Genomic DNA, 21320 nt, shown 5'->3' on the forward strand with positions numbered 1-21320 from the left:
CATAGATAAACGTGTGCTGTGGTGCTTTGCTGCAACTATCAACCTAACACCTAGGTATTTAGCCCCGCATACATCAGCTATTTATCCTGATGCTCTCCCTCCCCCACCCCTCCCCGTTGGGCTCCAGTGTGTGTTGTTCCCCTCCCTGTGTCCATGTGTTCTCATTGTCCAACGCCCACTTATAAGTAAGAACATGCAGTGTTTGCTTTTCTGTTCCTGTGTTAGTTTGCTGAGGATAATGGCTTCCAGCTCCATCTATGTCCCTGCAAAGGACATAATCTTGTTCCTTTTTATGGCTGTGTAGCATTCCATAATGTATACATACCACATTTTCTTTACCCAGTCTATCACTGATGGTCATTTGGATTGATTCCATGTCTTTACCGTTGTGAATAGTTAAAAGCCATTTTACATTTTATACACAAGTATCCAGAAAAGTTCTTTTAGCTTAAATTATATAGGTAAGTGCTTCAGTATAAATCCCTGAATAGGCATAGCATTTCTATTATAAGAACATATAGGGTAAAATGGGAAACAGACTGTGGATCAGGGTGCAAATGTGACTGGACTAGATTATCTTTAACATGCCACAACAATTCAAAGATGGAGCATTTCCTCTTTTATTACCTTTCACAGAGGCAGTCCTTGTACAGTTGTATAAAATGGCAAGCTCCCCAAATGTGGTCCACATAGGGATGGAGGACAGCAATTTCTCCCCTTGGAACACCTCTAGTCGACCCTCTATCAAGTAGAATTTTAAAAAACACACACACAAATAATCGAAATCTGTGTAGATACTATAAATTAGTAAAATAAAACAATCATAAAGCACACAAAGTATACAGGTAAGATATTTTATGATTCTCATTATAATACACCAGTTAAAAGTGTAGACTGAAATCACCTCTGCCACTTACTATTAGCTGGGTTGCCTTGAGAAACTTATGCTATCCGTCTGAAGTTCCTCATCAACAATGAGGATAATAATAATAATTACTATTATTTTACAGTGGCAAGAATGAAATAAGTTAATCTAGGTAAGGAATTTAGAACAATGGCTAGTGTGTAGTAAATGCTGTGTGTTAGCTATTATTAATATTATTATTTTTACAATGTTATTTTCCTGAAGCAGTGGATGGCAAGTGTTTTGTTTAAAATTCATTATAACCTATGAGAAATGTAATACATGAAACTATTTCTCTTTTATGAGGAGCTCAACAATCACTGTATGTCATAAAAACACAGAGAAATTGTTCACAATGATGGAATGACAACCCGTCATAACCAGTAAGTAGATCAGCCCCGGAATCAGACTGCCTGGCTGTGTCCTGATTCAACTCATTTTTGCCTATGTGACCTTGGGCAAGTTACTTCATGGTGCCTCAATTGTTATCTAACCTCTAATTTATTTAAATGTAATACATATTAGTTACAAATGAAAATCACTAAGAAGAGTGTTTGGCACTTATTACCTGGGCAAAGACTGGAGGAAGGGAGAGGCAGAAGTTTGCATCCCCTTCACTATTTTTTTTTTTTTTTTTTTTTGCCTTGGCAGCTTTACTCTTCTTTTGCTTTGAACAAATACAAACAAAACCTTAACCAACTAAAAGCATAAGCAAAAAAAGATCTAAGTTCTTAGAGGAAAAAAAAGTGATGGGGCAATATCTCCTTTCCTTAAAGAATTAGTCTTTCCTTTTCCTAATTCACTGCTAAGTAGCTCTGTATCATCTCTGTCCATCCCTTCATTCAGCAAAACTGCTCTGAGTACCTATGTTGTGCTGGGAACTGTTCCAAGTGCCAGAGCCATAGAGGGGACAAAAGAGAAAATATCCTTAGTCTGATAGAATTTATACTAGCAAGAAAAAAAAACACTCAGTTTTGGCTCCAAATCCTAGAGGTTAGACATGCAATTTAAAATTTCTCATTAGCTAAATTCTATTCTATCAAAGCCACTTAGTGGTAGTGTCCAGTTGATATCATGAATCTTAATGCATTTCAAGTTTTTATCTTGAAATTGGTTATGGCTCATTGTGCCTGAGCAATGCTGAAGAATTATATGGAATATCAAAAGTTAAAGCTAAATATGCTTTTACTATTTGCTATTCATGCTATGTTTCATAAAGGGAATATTTTTAATTATCAAATTAATTTGCTCAACCAGATAATTAAACCAGGCAATTCAGTCCTTGGGTGACACTACAATTAATTCAAATAAGAAACCATCCAATTTTCATTTCCATGTGTGCCATAACTCTGATCTCAATAGCTGTTTTGATACTGACTTCTGTTCAACCTCTTCTCTCCCTGAGTCTTTCATCAGAACTACTTGGGAAGGAACGAGATAGGCTTACATCAGTTTCTCATCCTCTCCTAGGAGGTTTCATAAATATTTGTTGACTTAATGACCTATCTTCTCTTGCTGCAATACTCTAGTGTTGCTAAAGCAGAAGTTAAAATGGCTAAGAGAAAAGTTGCAAGAGGGAAAAGTTGTCCCTAAAAAATTGAAGGCTGGCTAAATTAAGACTATAACTCATTAATTAAGTAGAATGATTCCTTGGGAATGACTGTATAATTTTAAAGGTGCCTACAAAGATATATACGGCAAATAATAATCATAAAATTGGCATGTTCAAATAATCAAAGTATATAAAACAATCTTTTATATACTATAAATAGAATAATACATGTTTATTAATTTGTTTAGATAGACAACTTCTGCCTCACACTTAAGGCCCCAAAGGAACAAGAATAAAAGCAATACTTAGATTATCAGGAACTACAATGCCAATGATGGAATGACAACCATCATTGTTGTCAACAACATGTCAACAACATCATGTTGTCAACATGTCAACAACATCAACAAATAGAAAGCATTCCTCCATTCATCACTCCTTCTGTGTAAGCCAGTTTTAACTTTTTTCCCTAAAACTCAAAAAGTTGTGCCAGAATGTGACAAAATGTTCTATAACTTTAATCCTTGTTTAGATAATTTTTTGCTTCTATATACAAAAGAGAAAAAAAATTGAGTAGTCATTATAAGATCTATACATTACAAAAATAAATCATTTGCCTATCTAACCATTATAATCTTCCCAACTTGTAAGCATGTTCAAATTACCACAGATGAAGGAAACCATTTAAATAATTCTAAAAACACCGGTTTTAATTGTAAGACATGTCATTTGATTTGTGTGTTGGTCAAAAGTACCTAAATTATCTTTTTAAATCATTGGTATAAAACCAAAACATCTTCCAGAACCACAATAATAATTGTTTACTTTTCTCCTGGTGCATTTCTTAAAATGTTAACTTCAGCAGCAGTATTTGAATAAAAACACTTTTTGAGCACGTGGTATTGTGATTAGAAGTGCGGATTCTTAAGTCAAATTGCCTAAGTGTGCATTTTACCTCCACTGCTTATGATCTATGTGGCGTTACCCTCTCTGAGACATAGTCCATGTTAGTAACATGGAGAAAATAGAACTTGTCTTACAGAGTTGGTGAGAAGATAAAATGTGATCTCTCTATCAACTGCTCAATAGGATGCCTGATATATAGAAATTATTCAGCACATATTAAATATTACCATCAATTAAACATTACCATCATCATGATTAGATCAACAATTTTGCTGTTTCATGATTCAATATGTTATGTTTTCTACAAATAGAGCAACCAGTTTTATGTTTTTATAAATGTTTGCAGAAAATCATAACAGGCAAAATATTTATTATATAATAACTGGAAAAATCTGTGAAACCCACCTGCCAGCACAAAGATATGGTTTCCTGGTTCTCCTTGCTTAATAATGTAACTCCCTTGCTGATAGTTTCTCCCATACATGCATTCCACCATGTCTTTGATCTGCTGAGGATCCAGTCTTTTCAGAAACTGATTTTTATTAAGGGCATCTGTAATGAGCTTCTTCTCACTGGTATAATGGAAAAGAGATGTTAGTTACAATTAATGAAAATCATGTTTTACTATTTAGATTCACTTTATTCTGATTCTCGATAATATTATCTACAAACTTATAACTTTCTAGCAAGAACAACCGTTTTCTAACCCCACCAAATATTTCACCCTTATAACTACCATAGCTTACATGAAAAACCTAAGAAAATGTTTTTGAATATTATTCTGATAATCATCATGACACCAATATTATCATTCCTAATTGCCATCACCACAAATGTAGCATTTCTCAAGATCCATAGATGCACTACTAATGGACACATGATTTTTTAGATGGAAAGCAAATCTCATGGATATAAAGCAGTTGTATTTAAGGGACTACAATACAGTCTTCACTCACTGATGTATTCATGTATGCATAGTGCCTACAGTTGTAGTTATTTTATATTTTATTTAATCCTCATTATCATATTATGAGACAATTACTATTCCTATTTTAGGAAGAAGTAGACTAAGAGGTAAGAAGCAACTAATTTTTCATGGGATTTGAAACTAAATAGGTGAATCTGAAGTCTGCGCTGCTTCCATTCCATCCCATTGTCTCTTCTGAGGGAGAAAGCTTCTAAGGGAGAAAGCCCTTGTGGCTTGGTAAGTTTGATCAGACATAGATGGTGACAGTGATAGTCTAGGTTTGACTAGGTTTTACTCTAGATATGGGTGGACTAGACAGAACTGACATTTCCAATCTCACAGTCCATTCATTCCTCAAATCCAAGTTCTACTTGCTGATAATCCTATAATGCTCTGCTTTATTTTGGAAAAGATGTAGCTCAAGATAGCTACCCAATCTTCATTAACATAAATTTAAAATGTTTTAATGAAAATTATTCATATGTAGATATCATAAAATTATTGTGCTGAAAGAAAAGATGCTCTATGGGCTAAGTCAGATCTGCACAATATATTTACTCTCGATCATAAAACTCAGCATGATTTTTTAAATACTTTTTTCTGTATCTTTCATTCAAACTCTCTCCCAATTACTGTTTGGAAGCTGGTGATCTTTTTCTACACAAAAAGTTTTCAAACAAAAGGTAAGACTTCATGAAATTAAATAATTCTTTCATGACTCTATCCATCATATCTTTAGGCTACATGAAGAAAACAGAATGAAGTCTTGTACAAAGAAATTTCTTCTTCCCTACAGTGACTCAAAGCTATTCAAATTCTTTGAGTGCCTTGAGAAGTTCCATCTAATCTATTACTAAATCTTATCAATTTATTTTAAAAAGTATCACTGTTATCCATTTTATTTCCCATTTTCAAGGATGGCACCACAGTCCAAGAACAAATCTTAGGTCTGGACAACTTTAAAAGTTTACTTTCTTGGACTTAAGCTTCTAGCCGATTTTCCCTAAAATCCATCTGTATTATATCATCAGATTATTCTTGCTAAAAAAGAAATTTAAAAATGGATTTCATGTTCATCCAATTCATTTTTATCCACTAAAGCCAACTCACTTAATATATATTGAGAACATATCTTTGCTAGGTAATTCTCTTAGTACAACTGGTAGAACTGTGAACAATATCAAGAAGCTCCAGCTTTCACAGACTTTATATGTTAGTATAATATTCCAGTCAGTGTTTCTTCAATGCCCACATATACTAATTTTCCAAAGTATGTTCCAAGAACACTGTTTCTTTATAAGCAAAAGTGTGCTAAGTTTAAGCAACTTTGGAAATTTAAAATGCACACTTCAAAGAAGTCTTGCTGTAAACAAATCTCTTTAAACCAGTATTTCTGAAGCTTCAATGTCCTCTTTATTTCTTTCTTTTTTGGTTTAACTTCTTTCTTTTGGTTCTTCATTTCTTTTTGGTTTAACTTCATTCATTCAACATCCAACATTCCATGGAAGTACTCAAAAAGGCTCTTTTGCCCATAGAAAAAAAAAATCAATATCCTACAACCCAGTATTTACCATTTTCTACAACATGGCTCCAATCTATCCATCTAGTATTTACTCCCTAAAACAAATTTTTTATTATAGATAAGCTGGTATCCTTATCATCCCCTATATCTTTGCCTTAAGAGATGGAACATGTTTTCTTTTGTGACTTAACTTACTTTTTACCCCTCAACCTTTCCAAACCTTATACATCCACCAAGAAACCCCTCATTACTTTAAATGGGATGATTTTAAATGGATGCCGTAGTTTACACCATCCTTTCTTTCTCCTGTGAATTCCTAGAGTACTTCATATCTATTCTGCTTTTAAAATGTCATTAAGCACTTACTTAGGACATAAAAATTAATTAAACATGACCCATGGCCTCAAAAAGTTTCCAAACTTTTATAACTTAGTGTATAGACATATTGTAATAGTCTCTAATTAGTGAAATTATCTCTATGAATTTTTCTCAAAAGTAGATTATAAATTTAAAACAACTTATTTTAAAAATCTGGTAAGTTTCGGCCAGGTGCGGTGGCTCACGCCTGTAATCCCAGCACTTTGGGAGGCCGAGGCGGGCAGATCACGAGGTCAGGAGATCGAGACCATCCTGGCTAACACAGTGAAACCCCGTCTCTACTAAAAATACAAAAAAATTAGCCGGGCATGGTGGTGGGTGCCTGTAGTCCCAGCTGTGGAGGCTGAGGCAGGAGAATGGCGTGAACCCAGAAGGCGGAGGTTGTAGTGAGCCAAGCTCGCGCCACTGCACTCAGCCTGAGCGGCAGAGCAAGACTCCATCTCAAAAAAAAGAATATAAACTTTGCAACTCTTTCTATAACTATGACAGACCAGCTATTACCAGCATAACTCTTCCTGCTCCCACAAAACAACTATAAAAGCTGATTAGATAGATAGATAATCTATTGGAAGTATTGAAGATCTATCAACATAGCAACAACTTAGAGTCATGATCTACAAGAGAACATGAGGCTGACAGTCTCCTCGGCATTTCCTACAAGGCATTTGCTGCTTTTCAGGCAGCTACTGAACACAGTCTTGGCTATCTCAAAGACAAAAGTTCATGTTTAAAGCACACCATGAAGTGGGATGATAGGATGCTTAGTTCTTACTCCTAGGCTGCAGCCCTTCAGGTGTCCCATCTGAAATCCTGGGTGTCTACCTGGGGTCCTGGTAACCACCCAGGATTTCAGATGGGACACCTGAAGGGCTGCAGCCTAGGAGTAAGAACAAAGCAAAATAGGCTAGCTCTCAAAAACACTGAAAACCAGCTACCAAACCAACAAAACCCTATTTTGGTTACAACTATCAGCCACTAGCTTAACTGCCTGCCAGAAGTAAAAGTAAGTATTCTCCATTGGAAGTTCATAAAATCTAGACACTCAAATTTTCTCCACAGTTTTTTAAATAGGAAATATTTGTCATGACATCAGAAGTTACCAGGCATACTAAGAGAAAAGCCCAAATGACTAAGGACAGAGAGAAAAAAAGACAATAGAAACAGAACCATAGTAGATCAATATATTGCAGCTATCAGGTACAACTTTAACTATAAGCAATATGCTTTCAGGACAAATGGAGATGTCAGTAGAAAACGTGAATATTTAAAGAAATCAAATGGAAATTCTAAAACTGAAAAACACAATATCTGAAGCTTGACACGCAAAAGATCAGTTTGCAATCTGATAAAATGCAGCTGAAAATAATTAGAAACTAATTATAGGCAGCTAGAATATATTTATAGAAGATTGGAGAGAATCTAGGATGCAAAACAAAGCAAAACAAAAAACTAAAAATCAAAACATAAGAGATATATGAGGCATAATAGAGAAGTTGAACATACGTATAATCTGGGACCCTGAAGAAAGAGAAATAATTGAGCTGAAACAATATATGAAGGAATTGTATTTAAGAGTTAGCTTAAATCAGGCAGGGTGCAGTGCCTCACCCCTGTAATCTCAGTACTCTGGGAGGCTGAGGTGGGCAGATTACAAAGTCAAGAGATAGAGACCATCCTGGCCAATATGGTGAAACCCCATCTCTACTAAAAATACAAAAATTAGCTGGGCGTGGTGGCAGGCGCCTGTAGTCCCAGCTACTTTGGAGGCTGAGGCAGGAGAATTGCTTGAACCCGGGAGGCAGAGGTTGCAGTGAGCCGAGATTGTGCCACTTGCACTCCAGCCTGGCAGCAGAGTGAGACTCTGTCTCAAAAACAAACAAAAAAAAAAGAAAAAAAAAAGGAAAGAAAAAAGAGTTAGCTTAAATCAATTAAAAAATGTCAAGCACAGACAAGATGCATTATAAACTCTGCATAAAATAAATACAAAGAAAACCGTATCTAGGCCTACCATAGTCAAATTGCTGAAAAACCAAACACAATGAGAAAACTCTAAAAAGCAGCTAGAAAAAAAGGCATTACTTTCAAATGACTAACTTACTCTTCAACAGAAATAACAGAAGCCAGAACACAGTAGCATATCTTAAAAGCGCTTCAAAGAGCCTATTTCAATATCTTTACCCAGTGAGAATCACCTTCAAAAATGAAGGCAAAAAGAAGATATTTTCAAAATGTTTTTCCATTGGCAACAGACTTGTAACAGTGAAGAGCTCCAGACAGAAGAAATATGATCTCAGATGGAAACTGGCAGATGTTAGAAGGAAGAAAGAGCAATGGAAAATATAAATCTATGGGTGATTAAAGAAAGCTTGTATTTATTAAAAAGCAACAATAATACCTTGTGCGGTGTAAAATATATAAGAAATAAATGTAGAAAACAGCCAAAACTGCAGGGGAGGGAACAATAAATGGAGTTAACACAATTTAAGGTCCAGCAATTGATAAAAGTACTAATCTATGTTAAAACTTTAGTAAGTTAAGGATGCATGCCATAATTTATAGTGAGGCCTACAAGATTAGTCAAAGAATGTTTAACTAGAAAGCTAACAAGGATAGGCTGGGCGCAGTAGCTCATGCTTGTAATCCCAGCACTTTAGGAGGCCGAAGGCAGATGGATCACCTGAGGTCAGGAGTTTGAGACCAGCTTGGCCAACCCCATCTCTACTAAAAACACAAAAATTAGCCAGGCATGGTAGCAGCCACCTGTAATCCCAGCTACTCGGGAGGCTGAGGCAGGAGAATTGCTTGAACCCGGGAGTCAGAGGTTGCAGTGAGCTGAGATCGCACCATTGCACTCCAGCCTGGGCAACAAGAGGAAAACTCTGTCTCAAAAAAATAAAATTAAATAAATAAATAAATAAATGAATGAAAGCTAACAAGGATAAAAGAGAATTAAAATATATACTTCATTAATCCTCAAAACATGGCAAACAAAAAGAGAAATTGAATAATATTAGATATTAGATTTAAGCCCAAATATTTTTTATTTACATTGGAGGTAAATATACCAAATACCCCAATTAAAAGATAAGCTTGTCAAACAAATAAAATAAAATTTAAAAGGAAATACCAAGTGTATATTGCTAATAAGATACATGCCTTAAAGATAATGTATGGAAAGGCTGAAAATAAAAAAGTGGAAAAAGATATACTATGTAAACATCAATTAAAAATAAATTTTTCTCTGATACAGGAAAGTAGACCTTAATAAAACACATATTTCTAGAAATACAGAGGAATATTTCATATTTATATCATCAAGAATATCTAAATATTCCAAATATGTAGCCACTTAATATGACAGTATCAAAATATATGGAGCAAAACTGGCAAAATTAAAAGAAAAAATAGACAAGTGTCCCACATTGATTCTGGGAGATTTTAACACATCTCTCTAATTAATAGAATAAGCCAACAAAAATTAGTAACTAGATCTGAATATTTGATTATTGAACTTTATTGAATCTCTTGAACTCACTGATATTTTAAATATCTCTATTCAATAAATTCAGAATACACATTCATTTCTTTTATTATTATTATTATTGTACTTTAAGTTTTAGGGTACATGTGCACAATGTGCAGGTTTGTTACATATGTATACATGTGCCATGTTGCTGTGCTGCACCCATTAACTCATAATTTAGCATTAGGTATATCTCCTAATGCTATCCCTCCCCCGTCCCCCCACCCCACAACAGTCCCTGGAGTGTGATGTTCCCCTTCCTGTGTCCATGTGTTCTCATTGTTCAATTCCCACCTATGAGTGAGAACATGCAGATACACATTCATTTCTAGTGCACATTAAACAATCATAAAAACTGACCACATGGCAAACCACAAATCATTTCAACACATTTCATAAGACTGAAGTAATACAGAGTATATTCTTTAAATATAGTATTAATAGAATAAAGCTAGAAATTAATAACAGAAAAATCATAAAATCCTCAAATGTTTGAGAATTGAACAATACATTTCTAAACAACCCCTCGGTCAAAAATTAAGTTATAAGAAAAGCCAAATCATATTTTGAAATAAATAATAAAATATGACATAAAACTTGTAAGATGCAGTTAAAATGATGCATAGAAGAAAATTTATGATGTCAAATTATATAAGATAATAAATATTATAAATGAGCGTCCTAAGCGTCCATCTCAAAAGACTAGAAAAAGAAAAGTAAGTTGAACTCAAAAAAGGAAGGAAGAAAATAACACAATGACAGCAGAAAATAATAAAACAGGAAAAAAGAAATATAATGAAGAGAATCAACACAGCCCCAAATAATTTCTTTGAAAACAATAATAAAATGATAATTCACAACAAGACAGGACTTGTGGAGTAAGAGAGGGAGGAGGTATAATTACTATTACTAGAAATAAGAAGAAGACATCACTATGGATATTACAGATATAAAAAAAAGAAATGAGTAGTATGAACAACTTTATAGTTAAAAATTAAACTGCATTCTTGCCAAAATAGTTGTTCATACTATGTAGTCCAGCATCAAAAAATTCAAAATAAAATTTTTAAAATGACATCATTTAAAATAGTTTCAAAAATATCAAGTATGGAAAATTGTGATGAAATGAAAAAAATTTCTAGAAAAATAAACTACCAAACCTGAGACAAGAGGAAATAGAAAATCTGATTAGCAATAAAGAAACTAAATCAAATATAAAAACTATCCCACCCAAAAAAGTCTAAACCCAGATGACCTTATTATTAAGCCTTATAGATATTTAAAGAAAAATTAATATTAAATTTATATAATATTTTCCAGAAAACAGGAAAGACGAATTTTTCCCGATTCATTTTATAGTGCCAGAATAGCCTGATAAGGAGTTATACTACAAAAAAGAAAAATAAAACATAATATCCCTAATGAATAGAGGGACAAAAGTAAAAAACAAAACAAACAAAGTATAAAAAAAAATTCTAGATTAGATTGAACATTAATTAACATAATTATCAACATGAAAAGAATAAAGGAGAAAAATGTAGCAAATATAATGGGATGCAGAAAGAGTATTTGGTAAAATTAAACACCTGTAATAATTTTTGAATTAAGAAATACTTTTGGCAAATTAAGTATAGAGGAAAATCTCCTTAATCTGATAAAATACATCTATAAAACAAACAAAAACAAAAACACATCATATTATATCGTGAAACATTGAAAGCTTTCCTACAGACATCAGAAATGGGACACTTCAATCCTGAATCAGAAGTCTGAGCAAATTTAATAAAGGGAGAAAGAAAAGAAACAAAAAGAAGAAAAATAAAATATGTAAACACAGGAAAAGAAAAAATTAAACTGTATTCTTTCCAAAAGATATGATTGTGTATGTGAAAAATTCAAAAGAAAATAGAGGTAAACCACCAATATCAACAGGTGATTTCAACAATCTCACTTGATATAAAGTCAATATACAAATTTAATTGTATTTCTATATTCTAGTATTAAACAATTAACATTAAAAAATTTTAAATAATTCAAAACAGTATCAACTATGAAGGATTATATCTAACAAAGATAAGTAAGATGTCTACACAGAAGAATACAAAATATTATTAAAAGAATGAGAGAAAACCTAACTAAATGGAGGAATATACCATGGTCATAGATTAGAAGACTATATTTTTAATTATGTTAATTATATTCAGGTTGATCAGGTTTAATGAAATCCCAATCAACACTCTAAATTTAAAAATTTATGAAAATCGAGAAGCTGATATTAAATTCTTATAGTCATAAACAGGCCCAAGACTAGCTTCACAACATTGAAGAATAACAAAATTACAACACTTAAAGTAATGGAATATCAAAAATTATTATGAATGAAAATAATTAAGAGAATATATACTACTGGCACAACAATGGATAAAAAGACTTTTGGGGAGTGGCTGGCAAGATGGCCAGATAGGAACAGCTCCAGTCTGCAGCTTCCAGCGAGATCAATGCGGAAGGTGAGTGATTTCTACATTTCCAACTGAGGTACCCAGCTCATCTCACTGGGACTGGTTAGAGAGTGGGTGCAGCCCATGGAAGGCAAGCTGAGCAGGGTGAGGTATCGCCTCACCCAGAAGGACAAGGGGTCGAGGAACTCCCTCCCCTAGCCAAGGGAAGCCATTAGGGACTGCACCATGAGGAATGGTGTACCCAGGCCCAGATAGTACGCTTTTCCCATGGTCTTCACAACCTGCAGACCAGGAGATTCCCTTGGGTGCCTATGACACCAGGGCCCTGGGTTTCAAGCACAAAACTGGGCGGCCATTTGGACAGACACTGAGCTAGCTGCAGGAATTTTTTTTTTTTTTTCATACCCCTGTGGTGCCTGGAATGCCAGAAAGACAGAATCGTTCACTCCCCTGAAAAGGGGGCTGAAGCCAGGGAGCCAAGCAGTCTAGCTCAGCGGATCCCACCCCCACAGAGCCCAGCAAGCTAAGATCCACTAGCTTGAAATTCTCACTGCCAGTACAGCAGTCTGAAGTCAACCTGGAACACTCAAGCTTAGTGGGGGAAGGGGTGTCTGCCATTATTGAGGCTTCAGTAGGCAGTTTTCCCCTCATAGTGAAAACAAAGCCGCAGGGAAGTTCAAACTAGGTGGAGCCCACCACAGCTCTGCAAAGATGCTGCGGCCTGACTGCCTCTCTAGATTCCCCCTCTCTGGGCAGGGCATCTCTGAGAGAAAGACAGCAGCCCCAGGAAGGGGTTAATAGATAAAACTCCCATCTCCCTGGAACAGAGCACCTGGGGGAAAGGGCGGCAGTAAGTGCAGCTTCAGCAGACTTAAATGATCCTGCCTGCTGGCTCTGAAGAGAGCAGCATATCTCCCAGCAAAGAGCTCGAGCTCTGCTAAGGGACAGACTGCCTCCTCAAGTGGGTCCCTGAACTGCCATGCGTACTGACTGGGAGACACCTCCCAGCAGGGGTCGACAGACACCTCCCAGCAGGGGTCGACAGACACCTGTCAGGCATCTGTCAGGTACCCCTCTGGGATGAAGCTTCCAGAAGAAGAACAGGCAGCAATCTTTGCTGTTCTGTAGACTCTGCTGGTGATACCCATGCAAACAGGATCTGGAGTGGACCTCCAGCAAACTCCAGACCTGCAGCAGAGGGGCCTGTCTATTAGAAGGAAAACTAACAAACAGAAAGGAATAGCATCAACATCAACAAAACGGATGCCCACACAGAAGCCCCATCTGAAGGTCACCAACATCAAAGACCAAAGTAGATAAATCCATGAAGATGAGGAAAAACCAGTACAAAAAGGCTGAAAATTCCAAAAACCAGAATGCCTCCTCTCCAAAGGACCACAAGTCCTCACCAGCCAGGGGGACAAACCTGGACAGAAAATGAGTTTCATGAATTGACAGAAGTAGGCTTCAGAAGGAGGGTAATAACAAAATCCTCTGAGATAAGGGAGCATGTTCTAACCCAATGCAAGGAAACGAAGAATGTTGAAAAAGGGTTAGAGGAATTGCTAACTAGAATAATCAGTTTAGAGAAGAACATAAATGACCCGATGAAGCTTAAAAACACAGCAAGAGAACTTTGAGAAGCATACACAAGTATTGATAGTTGAATCAATCAAGCGAAAGAAAGGATATCAGAGATTGAAGATCAACTTAATGAAATAAAGAGTGAATACAAAGTAAGAGAAAAAAGAATGAAAAGGAACGAACAAAGCCTAATATGTGAAAAAACCAAACCTACATTTGAGTGGTATACCTGAAAGTGATGGGGAGAATGGAACCAAGTTGGAAAACACTCTGCAGGATATTATCCAGGAGAACTTCCCCAACCTAGCAAGACAGGGCAACAATCAAATTCAGGAAATACAGAGAACACCACAAAGATAGTCCTCAAGAAGAGCAACCCCAAGAAACATTATCATCAGATTCACCAAGGTTGAAATGGAGAAAAAATGTTAAGGGCAGCCGGAGAGAAAGGTCGGGTTACTCACAAAGAGAAGCCCATCAGACTAACAGTGGATCTCTGTGTAGAAACCGTACAAGCCAGTAGAGAGTGGGGGCCAATATTCAACATTCTTAAAGAAAAGAATTTTCAACCCAGACTTTCATATCCAGCCAAACTAAGCTTTATAAGCAAAGGAGAAATAAAATCCTTTACAAACAAGCAAATGCTGAGAGATTTTGTCACCAGCAGGCCTGCCTTACAAGAGCTCCTGAAGGAAGCACTAAATATGGAAAGGAGAAACCAGTACCAGCCACTGCAAAAACATACCAAATTGTAAAGACCATCAACACTATGAAGAAACCACATCAACTAATGGGCAAAATAACCAGCTAGCATCATGACTGGATCAAATTTACACATAATAATATTAACCTTAAATGTAAACGGGCTAAATGCCCCACTTAAAAGACACAGATTGGCAAACTGGATAGAGTCAAGACCCATCCGGGTGCTGTGTTCAGGAGATCCATCTCACATGCAAACACAAACACAGTCTCAAAAAAAGGGATGGTGGAATATTTACCAAGCAAATGGAAAGCAACAAAAAGCAAAAGTTGCAATCATAGTCTCTGATAAAACAGACTTTAAACCTACAAAGATCAAAAAAGACAAAGAAGGGCATTACATAATGGTAAAAGAATCAATGCAACAAGAAGAGCTAATTATCCTAAATACATATGCACCCAATAAAGGAGCACGCAGATCAATAAAGCAAGTTATTAGAAACCTACAAAGAGACTTAGCCTCCCACACAATAATAGCGGGAGACTTCAACACCCCACTGTCAATATTAGACAGATCAACAAGACAGAAAAGTAACAAGGATATTCAGGACTTGATTCAGCTCCGGACCAAGCAGACCTAATAGATCCCTACAGAACTCTCCACCCCAAATCAACAGAATATACATTCTTCTCAGCACCACACCACACTTATTCTAAAATCGACCACATAATTGGAAATAAAACACTCCTCAGCAAATGCAAAAGAACGGAAATCATAAAAAACAAACTCTCAGACCACGGTGCAATGAAATTAGAACTCAAGATTAAGAAATTCACTCAAAACTGCACAACTATATGGAAACTGAACAACCTGCTCCTGAATGACTACTGGGTAAATAACAAAATTAAGGCAGAAATAAATAAGTTCTTTGAAACCAATGAGAACAAAGATACAATGTACCAGAATTTCTGGGACACAGCTAAAGCAGTGTTTAGAGGGAAATTTATAGCACTAAATGCCCACAGGAGAAAGTGGGAAAGATCTAAAATTGACACCCTAACATCACAATTAAAAGATCTAGAGAAGCAAGAGCAAACAAACTCAAAAGCTAGCAGAAGACAAGAAATAACTAAGATCAGAACAGAACTGAAGGAGAAAGAGACATGAAAAACCCTTCAAAAAAAAATCAATGAATCCAGAAGCTGGTTTTTGGAAAAGATTGACAAAATAGATAGACCCCTAGCCAGACTAATAAAGAAGAAAAGAGAGAAGAGTCCAATAGACACAATAACAAATGATAAAGGGGATATCAACACTGATCCCACATAAATACAAACTACCATCAGAGAATACTATAAACACCTCTACTCAAATAAACTAGAAAATCTAGAAGAAATGGATAAATACCTGGACACATAAACCCTCCCAAGATTAGACCAGGAACAAGTCAAATGCCTGAACAGACCAATAACAAGTTCAGAAATTGAGGCAGTAATTAATAGCCTACCAATCAAAAAAAAGCCCAAAACCAGACAGATTCACAGCGAAATTCTACCAGATATACAAAGAGGAGCTGATACCATTCCTTCTGAAAGTATTCCAAACAACAGAAAAAGAGGGACTCTTCCCTAACTCATTTTATGAGGCCAGCATCATCCTGATACCAAAACCTGGCAGAGACACAACAAAAAAAGAAAATTTCAGGCCAATATCCCCAATGAACATTGATGCAAAAATCCTCAATAAAATACTGGGAAACCGAATCCAGCAGCACATCAAAAAGCTTACCCAATAGGATCAAGTCGGCTTCATCCTTGGGATGCAAGGCTGGTTCAACATATGCACATCAAGAAATGTAATCCATCACATAAACAGAACCAATGACAAAAACCACATGATTATCTCAATAGATGCAGAAAAGGACTTCAACAAAATTCAACACCCCTATGTGCTAAAAACTCTCAATGAACTATGAGCGTATCTCAAAATAATGAGCTATTTATGACAAACCCACAGCTAATATCATACTGAATGGGCAAAATCTGGAAGCATTCCCTTTAAAATCTGGTACAAGTCAAGGCTGTCCTCTCACCACTCCTATTCAACATAGTATTGGAAGTTCTGGCCAGGGCAATCAGGCAAGAGAGAAAAAAAAAGGGTATTCAAATAGGAAAAGAGGAAGTCAAATTGTCTCTGTTTGCATTTGACATGGTTGTATATTTCACAAACCCCATCGTCTCAGCCCAAAATCACCTTAAGCTGATAAGCAACTTCATCAAATCTCAGGATCCTAAAGCAATGTGCAAAAATCACAAGCATTCCTATACACCAATAACAGACAAACAGAACTGGATCCCTTCCTTACACCTTATACAAAAATTAATTCAAGATGGATTAAAGACTTAAACGTTAGACCTAAAACCATAAAAACCCTAGAAGAAAACCTAGGCATTACCATTCAGGACATAGGCATGGGCAAGGACTTCATGTCTAAAACACCAAAAGCAATGGCAACAAAAGCCAAAATTGACAAATGGGATCTCATTAAACTAAAGAGCTTCTGCATAGCAGAAGAAACTACCATCAGAGTGAACAGGCAACCTACAAAATGGGAGAAGATTTTTGCAACCTACTCATCTGACAAAGGGTTAATATCCAGAATCTACAATGAACTCAAACAAATTTACAAGAAAAAAAAAAACAACCCCATCAAACAGTGGGTGAAGGACATGAACAGACACTTCTCAAAAGAAGACATTTATGCAGCCAAAAAACACATGAAAAAATGCTCACCATCACTGGCCATCACAGAAATGCAAATCAAAACCACAATGAGATATCATCTCACATCAGTTAGAATGGCAATCATTAAAAAGTCAGGAAACAACAGGTGCTGGAGAGGATGTGGAGAAATAGGAACACTTTTACACTGTTGGTGGGACTGTAAACTAGTTCAACCCTTGTGGAAGTCAGTGTGGCGATTCCTCAGGGATCTAGAACTGGAAATACCATTTGACCCAGCCATCCCATTACAGGGTATATACCCAAAGGACTATAAATCATGCTGCTATAAAGACACATGCACACGTATGTTTATTGCGGCACTATTCACAATAGCAAAGACTTGGAACCAACCCAAATGTCCAACAATGATAGACTGGATTAAGAAAATGTGGCACATATACACCATGGAATACTATGTAGCCATAAAAAATGATGAGTTCATGTCCTTTGTAGGGACATGGATGAAACTGGAAATCATCATTCTCAGTAAACTATCGCAAGAACAAAAAACCAAACACCGCGTATTCTCACTCATAGGTGGGAATTGAACAATGAGAACACATGGACACAGGAAGGGGAACATCACACTCTGGGGACTGTTGTGGGGTAGAGGGAGGGGGGAGGGATAGCTTTAGGAGATATACCTAATGCTAAATGATGAGTTAATGGGTGCAGCACACCAGCCTGGCACATGTATACATATGTAACTAACCTGCACGTTGTGCACATGTACCCTAAAACTTAAAGTATAATAAGAATAATAATAAAAAGAAAAACAGACAAACAGAGAGCCAAATCATGAGTGAACTCCCATTCACAATTGCTACAAAGACAATAAAATACCAAGGAATACAACTTACAAGGGATGTGAAGGACCTCTTCATGGAGAACTACAAACCACTCTGCAAGGAAATAAGAGAGAACACAAACAAATGGAAAAACATTCCATGCTTATGGATAGGAAGAATCAGTATTGTGAAAATGGCCATACTGCCCAAAGTAATTTATAGATTCAATGCTATCCCCATCAAGCTACCATTGATTTCCATCACAGAATTAGAAAAACCTACTTTAAATTTCATATGAAACCAAAAAAGAGCCGGTATAGCCAAGACAATCCTAAGCAAAAAGAACAAAACTGGAGGCATCATGCTACCTGACTTCAAACTATTGTACACGGCTATAGTAACCAAAACAGCATGGTGCTGGTACCAAAACAGATATGTAGACCAATGGAACAGAACAGAGGCCTCAGAAATAGTGCCACACATCTACAACCATCTGATCTTTGACAAACCTAACACAAACAACAATCAAGAAAGGATTCCCTATTTAATAAATGGTGTTGGGAAAACTGGCTAGCCATATGCAGAAAACTGAAACTGGACCCCTTCCTTAAAACTTATACAAAAAGTAACTCAAGATGGATTAAAGACTTAAATATAAGACCTAAAACCATAAAAACCCTAGAAGAGGCAATACCCCATTCAGGACATAGGCATGGGCAAAGACTTCATGACTAAAACACCAAAAGCAATGGTAACAAAAGCCAAAATTGACAAATGGGATCTAATTAAACTAAAGAGCTTCTGCACAGCAAAAGAAAATGTCATCAGAATGAACAGGCAACCTACAGAATGGGAGAAAAAGTTTGCAATCTTTCTATTTGACAAAGGGCTAATATCCAGAATCCCCAAATAACTGAAACAAATCTACAAGAAAAAAAATAACTCCATCAAAAAGTGGGTGAAGAATATGAATAGACACTTCTGAAAAGAAGATATTTATGCAGCCAACAGACATGAAAAAAAGCTCATCATCACTGGTCATTAGAAAAATGCAAATCAAAACCACAATGAGATGGCATCTCATGCCAGGTAGAATGGTGATCATTAAAAAGTCAGGAGGCAACAGATGCTGGAGAGGAGGTGGACAAACAGGAACACTTTTACACTGTTGGTGGGAGTGTAAATTAATTCAACCATTGTGGAAGACAGTGTGGCGATTCCTCAAGGATCTAGAACCAGAAATACCATTTGACCCAGCACACCCATTACTTGGTATATACCCACAGGATTACAAATCATTCTACTATAAAGACACACGCACACGTATGTTTATTGCGGCACTGTTAGCAATAGCAAAGACTTGGAACCAATCCAAATGCCCATCAGTGATAAACTGGATAAAGAAAATGTGGCACATATACACAATGGAATACTATGCAGCCATAAAAAAGGATGAGTTCATGTCCCTTGGAGGGACATGGATGAAGCTGGAAACCATCATTCTCAGCAAACTAACACAGGAACAGAAAACAAAACACCACATGTTCTCACTCATAAGTGGGAGATGAACAGTGAGAGCACATGGACTCAGGGAGAGGAACATCATACACTGGGGCCTGTCAGGGGGTTGGGGGCTGGAGAAGGGATAGCATTAGGAGAAATACCTAATGTAGATGAGGGGTTGATGGGTGCAGCAAAACCAGCATGGCACGTGTATACCTATGTAACAAACCTGCACCTTCTGCACGTGTATCCCAGAACTTAAAGGATAATATTAATAATAAAAATAAAAAAAGAATTCTGGGACAGAAAAGAAAATTCAAAAATTGACCTACACATTCATAGATTCCTGATTTATGACAACAGTTGTACTACAGAGCTATGGGAGATAAACAGACCTCAACAGAAAATATACACATCGAAAAGGGCTCACCATTGTTAATTATCAAGGAAAAGAAAACTAAAAGGACACTGAGACACCACAAAATGTCCAGCAGAATGGCCAAAATGAAAAAGACTGACTGAATGCTGTTGAACGTATGAAGTCATTTAATACACATATGTGTTGGTGGGAGTATATATTTGTTTAATCACTTTGGAAAGTTATTTGGCCATCTATATTAAACTTGGATATAATGTACTACCCAGTAACTTCACTCCTAGGTTTATACCCATCATAATTCATATACAAGACATGTACAAAAATGTTCATGGCAGCATTATTCATAACTGCTAAATACCAGAATTAACCAAATGCCTATAAATCATAGAATGATTAAATTGTATATAGTCATACAGTAAATACTATATAGCAATGACAATTAGTGAACCTCTGTTACATACAATAACATAAATGAATCTCACTCTAGGAACAAAAGAAGCCAGAGTCTTTAGAGTACACACTCCATACTTCCATTAAATAAATTTCAACAACAGGTAAAAAGTACTATGTCTGATAAAGGTAGTGCAAATAGTAGCTCCCTTTAAAAGGGAAGATAATGGGTAGAAATTGAAAGAGGGCATGAGGGGCTTCCAAGGTGCTAGTAATGTTTATTTTCTGATCATTTTGGTGGTCACATGGGTATGTTCACTTTACTTTTTGTGTACTTCAATTAAAAATTCATTTTAAAAAATGTGTATGACTTTGGAATCAGAAAATCTTAGGTTGAAAGATCAGCTCTGGCACTACCTAGCTTCAATTTTAGCATACATGCTGCCAGCACCTTCCTTGCTTCATTATCTTGGACAAGTAACTTAGGCTTTCTGAATCTCAGATCTCTCATCTATGAATAGGCATAGTAATTATGCCTACTTCATAGGAATATTATGCACATTAACTTAAATAACGTGCCAGTAACTTAATAAACGGTAGTCATAGTAGCTGGAAATGGTAGAAGTCTTTCTGGGGGAAAGAGTGGAATGAGAAAAGTTATGAAAACCATAGAATAAGGAGGCACTGACGAGACCCTCTGCTCAGTTCAAAGTTCCTCCAATGGGGCTGGATGTTGAATTCATGCCCATTTGAGGTGGCAGCAGTAATCCTTTTGTAATCATTTTATACCCCCAACTTACACAGTCAACATTTCTTGAAGCAATAAATTTTCATCCTCTAAGTTGCTTCAGGAAGTTTAACTTGGCAAAGTTCACCTACAGTTGTATTAGGCTCTCAATCTTTCTTCTCTGGGCTCATATATTAGAGGTCCGTGTTCTCACTGTTGTTTTTTGTTTGTTTGTTTTTTGTTTTTTCCAG

General features: G+C 36.2%; 1 protein-coding gene across 3 annotated transcripts in view; it reads right to left on the minus strand.

Annotated features, from left to right (window-relative positions):
• The window catches only part of PRKG2 (protein kinase cGMP-dependent 2), a 126921-nt gene that overhangs the window by 83433 nt on the left and 22168 nt on the right, over positions 1–21320 (minus strand). For all 3 annotated transcript variants that reach the window (XM_019025079.4, XM_019025078.3, XM_031010232.3), the window contains exons 3-4: positions 3768–3934; positions 628–741 (exon numbers count right to left, since the gene is read on the minus strand). In XM_019025079.4, coding sequence (XP_018880624.1) covers positions 628–741; positions 3768–3934 — 281 coding nt within the window. The remainder of the gene's footprint in view (positions 1–627; positions 742–3767; positions 3935–21320) is intronic.

The sequence above is a fragment of the Gorilla gorilla genome, chromosome 3 (assembly GCF_029281585.2).
Source record: "Gorilla gorilla gorilla isolate KB3781 chromosome 3, NHGRI_mGorGor1-v2.1_pri, whole genome shotgun sequence".
Classification (NCBI taxonomy): domain Eukaryota; kingdom Metazoa; phylum Chordata; class Mammalia; order Primates; family Hominidae; genus Gorilla; species Gorilla gorilla.